Here is a 10,487-nt window from a genome sequence, read left to right as displayed (position 1 = left end):
TGTCCAGTTCCCCTGCTCAGCTTCCAGCAACAACTTTGCGAGGCAGATCCAGCGCCGGTGAGCCATTCGGAGCATGCTTTATTCCGTATAGACACACGCTCAGCCCCGTCTGCTGAAGGCCAGTATCAAATACCAACCTGAGAAAACCAGTTCCTTTGGCCCCCTTTGCCAGGTGGTGCAAGGGTCAGGACTATACATGGTTCATTCTTGCAGCTTGATGCATCTGATTTTATATTCCACAGCATTTACCTTGTTAGAGGAAGGAACAAAGCATTTGCAAACTGCTGCTTAGAAGAAAGGAAGGGAATTTTGAGAGAAAGATGTTTCTGTCTCTCCTTGAGCAGTAACTCTTTTGGAGGTTATTAAAGTGTTACTGCCCAGTAACTTTGGTCCCTGAAGATAGGATTTGTCAAGATGCTGGCATGATCCAGTTGTGTGTATTTTACCAAGTGACATTCTCTGAATTTAGCATGTACCAAACTGTGTTCTGTAGCATTTCCTCAACATCAGTCACCAGCTTGTGGTTATCATCACTGTATTAGGAGAAGGGAAACTCATCTGCTTAGATCTGTTGTGAAAGCTGAACAAAATACCAAAATAACCTGGGTTTCTAGAATATGCTTTAACACTCAGATGTGGTTTTAATGAGGCAGAGTGTGTTATTTCTCTAGGAAAATTTTGTTGTGACTCAGGTGTTTTTTCCTTCCAGTGACTTGTTTCTCATCATCCAAAGTACTTGCCATCCACTTATGGGCATCAAGCTTCTGTTGACTTTAGGCTGATATCACATAAGTCTGACGAAATTGACTATGTCTGTAACTTTCTAGAGCAACCTGTCAGGAAATCTATAATGCTTAATGGGAGAGAGAATGAGTGGACTCACTGAAGACTCACGAAGAATAACTTCTGCCTTTTGTTAGAGTAGATAGGAGAGTATTTTGCTCCCCTTGCTACAAGGGCCTGTAACAGGAGTGTTGTAACTTCTACAGCAAAGTATCATAGAGCATAGTCCAGAGTGAGCTGGCTTCTGGCTGAGTGTTTACTTTCCTTATTGTCCCTGCAGCTGATCTGACTATTTTTGCACATGTAAAGTTTCAAATTTTTCTTGGAAAGAGAAATCCAGCCTGTGTTAATCTCTCCAGAAAGAACTTGCAGCTCACTGTAGTTTCTGGAGAGCTTTATGCTCCTCATCAAGGTTTCTCTCTTTATGCATTTAAAACAATGGGTGGAGAGAGGATGATTGTCATGTCAATGTTAAGGGCTCAACTGTTGCTGTGAAAGCTCTCTGGCTTTTGCTCATGCTGTTTCCAGGCTTTGTGGTAAAACTTGGATTGACTGATCAGCTGCTAATCCATCTCTCCCTGTTTCTGATCCTGTTCATTTCCCGTACTGCAGAGCAGCTGGGTCCAGACGTTGTGGGTAGGCACATTCTTCTCCTTCTGTCACTCTGGACATTCTGAGCGAGACAGTAATGATAAGGGAGGATGAAAAGGTTAGCAGAACTGGTTGATGTTTGAATCACTGTGATACATCTTTGGAAACAAGCCGCTTTAGTTCTTACACTGCAGCTGTTTTCTCTCCCTGTCAGTTTTCCTGCTTAGTTTGTTTAAGATGTGCTGTTCAGCTGTGGCCTTTGTGAACAGAAGGTGTCTCTTGCTTTGCTGCAGGTTCAAGGACACGATAGTGAACGCCAAGTATGGAGGGCACACGGAGGCCGTGCGGCGGCTGCTGGGGCAGCTCCCCATCAGCGCCCAGTCCTACAGCGGCAGCCCCTACCTCGACCTGTCCCTCTTCAGCTATGATGACAAGTGGGTGTCAGTCATGGAGCGGCCCAAGACCTGTGGTGATCACCCCATAAGGTATGGGGAGCTGTATGTAAGGAGAGAGTCACTGTAAATCACCTCTGCCATGTGGCATCAAGTGTGCAGAATAGGGAGTAGATGGAAGCCTTTCTCTTAGGAAATCCTTTCACCAGAGGATTTATTTCACAAAACTTGGCCTCTCTCCTTTACAGTAACGTGGATGTGTGGGAGGGCTCTTCATGTTTCCTTGCTGAGCTGCTCTGCTCTGGGGAGGGTTTGGGTGGTGAAGTCTCAGCCTTTTCCATATGAATGGTCTTGTTCCTCCTCCTCTTCTTGCAATGCTGCCGTTGTGTTTGGGTTGCAGAGTGATACAGCTCTGATGTCTGCTTTCCTGTACTGGAAAGATCCTCTCTGAGCATGTGGGTTTAGTTGGCAAGGATTGTCTGGTTTGTCCTGTGAATAAAATAGTATCTGGGCTAGGTGTTACTCAGAAAGCTTGTGGTATTGATTGAGCTGTTTTCAGACTTCCCTTGTTTACTGTTCTCACCATGGGAGCTGTACTCCTTGTCATACTCCCTTCTCTCTGTGATCGGTAGGAAATTTCTGTCTGTAATAGGAATTTTAGCCAGGTGCCAGGGCCATTCTGTGCCTCTTCTGTCTGAGTCTCCAATGCTGGCAGAGGGAGTAAGTCTGAGTTTGAGAATAAGGAGGTTTGCAATGCTTCTTAAAGAAATATCAGGACTATTTATTTCTTTTTGTTGGCTGCAGCCATGGCTGCAAGAGGTAGTGGTTAAAAATCCAACGTCTCCAGCTTGACAGGCTCAAAGAGCCTGAGTTACCTAGGCAGAATAGTGTTTCTGCTCCTAGTACAGCAGAAGCAAACCTATGCTCTGAAAACAAAGAGAGCCTTCGGTGCCCGAGTGCTTTGTTTAGTGACTGCACACATGTTGGGGGCTCAGGCAGCCTAGGGAGATCATTCTGGACCGCTTCCCAACTTTATTTTCATCAATGCATTCTCAAAAAGTGGTTTCATATCTCCCCTGGCCCTGACTCAGGTGGCGGGGAACTTCTGATTATTCCTGCGCTCTCAATTCCCAAATTATGTATATTTAATTGATTCTTCTGCCTGTGTGATTTGGTTTGATCTCCAGCTTCCATGTTATCTGCAAAGAAAGCCTGCCCTTTTCCCCCTTGTCATGCTTGATGTTGGGAAAACTTGCAGGGTGGCAGTTGTCTGCCAGCGCCAACCTGCGCCGGGCTCCCGCGGACAAAAGGCAGCAGAACCGCAGTCATGTGCTGCGGTGGAGTCTTTGTAGTAAACAAAGCCAAGTGCCACCTTCCCTCCCTCCCCTGAGCAAACCAGCGTTTCAGAGCCAGAGCTTTTAAAGCTCAAAGCTGTGCAGAGTCAATTAGGACTTGAATAGAGCCTCGGAGCAGTGGGGCTCCTGGTTTTTTTGGAAAGTAAGCAGAAGATGAGGCGCTAACCTTAACCATTCAGTAGCTGAAATAGTGCTGCTGTGGTTCTCACATACAAAACAAAGGGATTAATAAAATAATGCCAGCTGCCTGTTGGGGTTAGAGGGCTTGGAAATGAGGGACCACAGGATTTGTAATGTTAGTCCTGTAATTGTCTGGAATGGAAAACCCTTCAGTAGCTAAGGTTGTTATAATCTGTGTGCAGTTTCCTGGCATGATGTGTTGGCTAGGAGAGCTTCCAGACCTTTTCCACATCAATTCAATATTTCTGTGCACTGCGTTCTTTTAACCCTTAGTGCTTTTCTGCATCCCAGAAGGTTCAATTCTGCCTACTTAAGAGACCAGTGGTTGTTTGCTGTCAGGTGGGAAGGACTTTAGGTTCCCCATCACCACTGCCTTCCAGTCTCTTTTCAGGAGGCCTGAAGAGATATTCAATGGGTGAAATGATGGCACTTGAGGGAAGAGGCTCTAACACAGCTCTACCTATAGCAGGGGGTCTCTAAAATCCATCTAGACGGCTAATAAGGAGCCATTTAACCAAAGAATTGGTCTGCAGATAAATCTTCCATTTTCCTATGGTTTGAAAAGGCTGGTCTTGCTGTTTCTGTTGACATACAATTTTATATTGCAGTGCCTAATTTATCCCCAGAATGAGAGCCCATGGAAATGGCCTCTGATTGCAGAGCACTTTTAAAAATACATTTAAAAATACCAAACTGAGCACATCTTTTAAGATTACAGGGAGCTTCATCTTGAGTAGTAAATTGTTGTGAATTGGGGGAGAGAGGAACAGATGGGGGACTGTGCTTTATTTAAAGAATGACCCTCTGCATACCCAGCCTTGTGTAGGAGGGAAGGGGCTTTTTGAAAAGCCAAATACCAAGATTGTGACTCTCTTGCTGGGTTCTTGTGTGCAATTTTCAGGCAGGGCTGGCTGGCACTTTGATTCAGAGGAAGGGAGAGGAGAGTGGCCCTCCAGGAAGAACATGAGGTTCTCAATAGGCTGTGTTGTTAAAATGTGGAGTATGTCTGCTCCTGAAACAGCATCGCTGGTATCTGTCATCATCCGTTCTTCCAGGCTGAGAGCTGAGTGCATCGTATTGCTGGCAGGGGGGAGATGTGCTCAGACATTAAAAGCATTCTTGGAGTTAAAATCAGAGGAAAATGCAAAATACCCACATGCACTAAGTGTTGGTGGAAAAGAAAACAGCTGGGAGGCATAATGGCAATTCTGTGCCTGAAGTTGGAAGAGGTCTAATGAAAATGGTCTAACAAACAGAGACAGCTTCAGGGGGAGGACTTGAGTTAGAGCCCAGCTACTTGGTGAAGGTACCACATCCAGAAACCTCCACCACTACATCCCAGAAGCCTTCTCCAAAATCTCGGGGAGGGTGGGAACCTCACAGAGAGTCCTGTGTTCTGACAGCAGCAGAGGACAGTGGTGTTACCTGGGCTTATGTCAGTTACACAGAATGTGCAGGGGAGGTTTAAGAAGCAAAGAGCTTCCCTGGACTCACCTGTCTCTTCAGTGTTGCTTGTCTCATCCCCCTGAAAATGTTCCCTCTGTGCTGGAGCTGTGTTCCAGAGCTCACCTGGAAGAGCTCTGGAGATGCATATGAGCTTGACCCACAGGCAGGTGTGTGGGTGACAGCAGAAGGTCATAAGGTTTTCCTTGACCTCTGTCCTTGCTGTGGTTATTGAGTCCAATTCATCAGGTACCTCCTGCACAGCCTGTCTCATTAATGCTTTATTGGTGGCAATCTAAAAGGATTTGCAAAGCCTTGCTGGAGCTGTACTCTACAACATGGCACCCTTGAGCAGGATTGCAGCGACTTCCTTGACTGAACAGGCACAAGGACAGCAGTGTAAAGCCTTCACTGGCACTACCACAAGGAGGAAAGGGTGGCCTGACACTCTCAGTGAAGGCCATTGCTAAGGGAAGGGAGCTCAGTTCTGTACAGTATATCTGCCTTGGGGATCAAGGGAGCAGCTTGCATTAAGAGAGGATGGCGAGCCAGCACAGGTGGGGTCTGAGCCAAACTGACTCCCTCTTGTGAAGTCAGCTTTGTCCATCAAAGTGACAGGCAGAATTCTCTCATCGCTAATAATAAAATAAAAGTGAGGGTTTTCTAGACAGTGGAAAACAACTGCCCTGAGAGGGACTTCCCTGCGAAGCCAAGAGCCAGGCACCCAGCTGAGGACCTTCTGCTCCTCAGGGAGCACCAGCGCTCGAACGAGGCACTTGTCTCTGCATGCAAAGAGCCCAGATGGCAAAGTCAATAGCGGGGAACAGCCATAATTGACTTTCTCTTCCTTTCAGATTTTACGCCCGTGACTCTGGCCTGCTGAAGTTTGAGATCCAGGCGGGGCTCCTGGGGCGCCCCATCAATCACACGGTGCGGCGCCTGGTGGCCTTCACCTTCCACCCCTTCGAGCCCTTCGCCATCTCGGTGCAGCGCACCAACGCCGAGTACGTGGTGAACTTTCACATGAGGCACAGCTGCACCTAGAGGGACTCGGGTTGCTCTCCTTGCTGCTGGGCCTCTGCCACTGGTGCACCAAAGCCAGGCACTCACACCTTCTGGGAAACCAAACCATCGCTCCTGGAAAGAAGCCTCAGCTGGGAGCTCCCACCAGCGGCATCTCGCAGGGCTCTGAGCCGTGGATCAGCTGATGCACCCCAGTTATGGGAGTGGGGGGGCTTCTTCTGACCCTGTTTGTGCTGCAGAGATCCCCCTGCTGTCCTTCCCTGCTCCTGTTGATGAACAAAGTGTAGCTGAGGTTCCTTTCCTCTTTTCTATCCTGCTGTGGGTCTTAGGATGGCAGAGATGGAGCTTTGCATCACACTTGTGGAGCACTCCCTTCTGCACTGGTGCTCTCCTACCCTGTTGGACAAATGACCTGTCACAGAGGGAAGGGGTGGGAGCCATGGGGAGGGCTTGGATCCAGCTACCCCTGTTTGTATCTTTAGAATTGCTAGGGAAATGAGATCCTGCTCTCATCCACACAATCTGCTCATGTCATTTTAATATGCAAGAGGTCAGGAAAAAAAAGGTGCGAGAAATCACTACAGTTGAGAGACATGAGGTGTGTTCCTGACCCTTATGCAAGTCACTTAATCTTTGTGCCTTAGTAGAAGCTCCTAAGTGAGAGGTGGTGTTACACCAGCAGGGCAGCTGGTTGTGTCTGTAATGCACGAGGAGATGCGTGCAGGAGGAAGATGGTTGTCTGGGAAGGGTGTGGGGAGCAACAGCAGCTCCTTGGTCATGTCAGAAGGACTCTTCTGCAGCATGGGGGTTAATCCTCATGGCCATCTGCAAGTTCTGCTGCTGAGAAGAGGGACACCCAGCTGCTGGCACCCTCCTGTGTGTTGGAGTACCAGTGTAGAAAATGAGTAGGATTTGCCCAGGAAGAAGGGTTTCATGTTCACTGCTGTGGGTGGGCAGTCTGGAGATGAACTTGTTGACTTAGGTTGTTTACCTCTGTCCATTTGATACACTGTTCTCTGTGAGAACCCAGATGCTGTTTCCAGGCTTCAGAGCACAGCTGGCCAGTGTGGTGGTGTTGGCTGGACCATGGCAGTGTTTGTGCTGCTGATAAATTAAGCTCCTGTGTGTAATTACCTGCCACTGTGGGCTGGTGAGGATGCTTGCCTACCCTTCTCTCTTAAAAATGGAGTTTCTGGTTGTAGGCCACATTTGGGGGGTTTTTACACGAGGACTGGTTTATGACTGCTGCCAGGCAGCACAACCATCCCAGCATCACGATGTGCTCCATCAGAAGCTGGAGCCTGTTCTTGTCCCATTCCTTTAGGAGGTACAGTGGGGGCAATAGAAAATTGGTGCTAATACACAGGAGACCTTCTCCGTTAAAGGACCCCGTGGGTGTCTAAATTGGACCAAAATGAGCTGTGGGTGGTGTGTTGTGGCCACATGCCTGTGAAGAGGAGTGTTGGAGTCATGCATTAATTTTTGCTGGTGATGCACTGGAGAAGAGCTGTGTGGGTGAGGGGTGCCTGCTCATGGTATGAGTGGTGGACCTCAAAGTTAAGGGTGTCCTGAGGTCCTTGAATCAGCCTTCGCTCTCTGCCTCACTGTACTTCTCTCCTGGCCTTGCTAAACATTATTTCTAGGCAAGACATTGCATTTCACTGCTCTTTTCCCAGTGTTTGCACTGTTGGTGTCTCAGGTCTGTCAGGAGTGCCGGCAGGTCAGGAGACTGCTAACAGAGGAGGTGTCAGTGCTTTAGCTGCAGGTTCCTCTCATCTAATAACACTATTTGTCAAGGTTTTAGGGTTTTATCCTGTGATCTGTTCCTCAAACATTCAATTAAAGCTCCAAGTGGAGAATCGTTTGCACACTGTAGATCATGGATTTACCTCCCTCTGCACCACTCTCACAGCTGTTCGCACTTCAGGATGAGACTTTTTTTTCCCCCCCCCAAGCTTCCAGCTGCTCCATCTGAGACTCTGTTTACTCCTGGGTGTCACAGCCTCAGGAAATCAGTGCTTACTAAATTAGCTGTCAGATCTCCATTGAGACTCTTTTTTTCAGTGGCAAAAATATAAACTTCAGCATTTCTGTAGTAGGGGCTTTTGCCAAATTCAGGCTTCCCTGTGTGAAGCAGAGAGTGTGGCATGGATTGTTGGACTTGGGGCTGAGAAAGAGATCTGTTCTTAGCTCTGCTATTAAATTCTGAGGCTGGGGGCAAATCTCTTCCTTCTCCAGCTGGTGTTTTCTTCTCCGTAAATGAGGCCAAAAACATATTTTCAGCTTTTGTAAAACACTTTGAGATTCATGGATAAAAAGTGCTGGATAAGTGCTAAGTATTTTCTTATTATGTTTGCAGACAAACTGATCATACTGGGTACTAATTGCCTTGGAGTAGCATAGCAGATCCTGTGGTCTTGGCTGCTGCATTTTATATCAACAACAGAGTTAATTTTGTTACAGAAATGTATGGAAAGAAAAGTCTCTCATGCTTGAAATTTTGATGCTTTTATTTAAGAAACAAAAAGTGTGTGTGGTGGGGAGGGTGGGAGAAAAGGGGAGATATTTTCTATCTGATATTTTTCCTAGGTTAGGGCAAAGATTTGTTAGCAACACAAGACAAAAACAGAATAAACAGAATTTGCTTTAAAAGTCTGATTTATTGTCTTTGTCTTCCAAAAATCTGAATTATATAGATGGGAATTCCTTCACTAAGAAGAGATAGCAGAGCCTTGGACTGTGAAGACATATCCCATGGGAGCTTGCTGCCTCTTCCTGGCACTTGGAATACAAGTGTCCTTAAGAATGTTCCCACCTGAGGCATTTCTGTAGTTCCTGCAGATTTCTCAAGTTCTTGTCTACATGAACTAATGCTGGGAGAGGGATTCTTGGTTACATTTTTCCCTTTGCATATTATTACTAGCCCAGCTTGTACTCGGGGACTCTTCCTTTATTCCATTTTCATCATTTATCTAATCTTTTGGACATTTTCTGCATGATCAAGGGATGAAAGCTTGTTGTAGTTTAACCCCAGCTGGCAGCTCAGCCCCACAGAGCCACTTGCTCACTCCCTCACTGGTGTGAAAAGTGAGAAGACTTGGGGGTTGAGATAAACACTGATTAATGGGTAAAGCAAAAGCCACATGCAAGCAAAGCAAAACAAGGAATTAATTCCCACTTCACATGGTCTGGCAGGTGTTTAGCCATCTCCAGGAAAGCAGGGCTCCATCCTCTGTAGCTGCCCCAGCCAAAACAGCACAAAGCTGAACACACCTTGCTTGGCAGAAGAGCCTGTCCACTGCTTTTGGATTGTGCTGAGGCACTCAGATTTTCAATGTGCTGCTCCCTGCCTCTTTGCAGAACAGTCAGACTGAGAACTCTGCACCATCCCTGTTTGTGTTAGTTCCTCTAACCATCTGCATCTTGAGCATGGAAGTGATTTTCCTTTGAACCTTTCCTCCATTTCTCTGATGCTTTCCTGTGCAGACCTTGAGCACACCAGAAAGCTCTTGAGCCCATGGCTTTTCAGATAGGCACTAAGTGAGGAGGAGATGCTTGAGCTGGAAACTGTTTGACTGGCAGCGAAATTCCATCTTTTGTTACTTCTTCTGCTGCCTTTGCTTTAAGAAAATAAAAGTAGTGAAGGCAGGACAGCTGCATTATTTCTTGTATAAAAGACATTAGACAGCAAGGCACAGAAATCCCATTAGAATCAAATGTATGGATAGGTTTAAGATGTGTCCCTACTAAAGACTCCTATCAATTAACCTTCCAGTGCTCATGGCTGGCCTGATTTAGTTGCCTGTGTGTACTGAAAGGACCTTCCTTTTGCTCAGGTGCTGCATCTATTAAGCTCTTCCCTTGGTCATTTTGACTCAGCTAGAAGAATCAGATTTCTCATGCTTTAAGAAATTCCTTTGTTTTTCTTTTTTATGATCTGTCTTGCTGCTTTTCTGCCAGCTTTTCCTGCAAGGATCTCTCAGGGCTGTGGGCAGAGAGATGGTGAAGGCATAGCAATGAGATATGTGGCTCTCTCACAGCTGTTGTCCTTCTGGGAGCCTTTATCACATAGGTACATGCTGCAGAGCAAATGGATGTCCTATGGACAATTGAACAGGATTTTGTGGGTTTACTTCATCCTTGCTATGCAAGTTTCAGTCTGTGTCCTTGGTGTGCCTGAATCTTGTGCTTCCTTGAATTATTATGTGGTTATAAAAGCTTTTCTGGTAAAATAATCCATAAAAATACTACAGTTTTAAACTAGCAATGTGGAAACTGGTAATTCATGGCCAACTGCTGTGGTCTTGTGTGTGAGGAGAACTGGAAAGTGACACATTGCCCTTGGTTCCTGCTACTCAGGGCTGTGCTGCAGCATCTGGGTAACATGTGGGTCCTCACTTGACTAATGAGTTTAAGACAGTTATGGAGGAATGTGCTGGGATGGCTCATGGATGCCCAGGGCCCTTAGATAACACTACCAGTTCCCCAGCATTTGCTGCATTCTGCTTTGTCCAGGTATGAATTGGACAACTCCTCCTTCGGAGGAGTTCATTTTCTGTGCATGACAAAACTAGTTTGAGTTCCATCTTTTTAAAGCCAGGAACATGTTATTTCTACTTTCCGTGGCTGTCTTCTTCCCTTCTACCCAACAGCTTTGCCAAATGCCAAATGTAGTCCAGAGCAGCCCTGGCTTTGCCCAAAGGACCCAAGCCCCTGTTTT

At 46.6% G+C, this 10,487-nt stretch overlaps 1 protein-coding gene across 1 annotated transcript in view; it reads left to right on the top strand.

Annotated features, from left to right (window-relative positions):
• Positions 1 to 8,419, top strand: part of DET1 (DET1 partner of COP1 E3 ubiquitin ligase) — a 26,030-nt gene extending 17,611 nt beyond the window's left edge. Inside the window, 4 exon segments of the mRNA XM_005419713.2 lie at positions 1 to 2; positions 4 to 57; positions 1,668 to 1,859; positions 5,599 to 8,419. The exon segment at positions 1 to 2 is cut by the window's left edge and continues 96 nt beyond it. Of these exon segments, the coding sequence (XP_005419770.1) occupies positions 1 to 2; positions 4 to 57; positions 1,668 to 1,859; positions 5,599 to 5,788 (438 nt within the window). The 3' untranslated portion in view covers positions 5,789 to 8,419.
• Positions 8,420 to 10,487: the final 2,068 nt, after the last annotated feature.

Source organism: Geospiza fortis, unplaced genomic scaffold (assembly GCF_000277835.1).
Source record: "Geospiza fortis unplaced genomic scaffold, GeoFor_1.0 scaffold171, whole genome shotgun sequence".
NCBI lineage: Eukaryota > Metazoa > Chordata > Aves > Passeriformes > Thraupidae > Geospiza > Geospiza fortis.
This window is presented reverse-complemented; position numbering and strand designations above follow the sequence as displayed.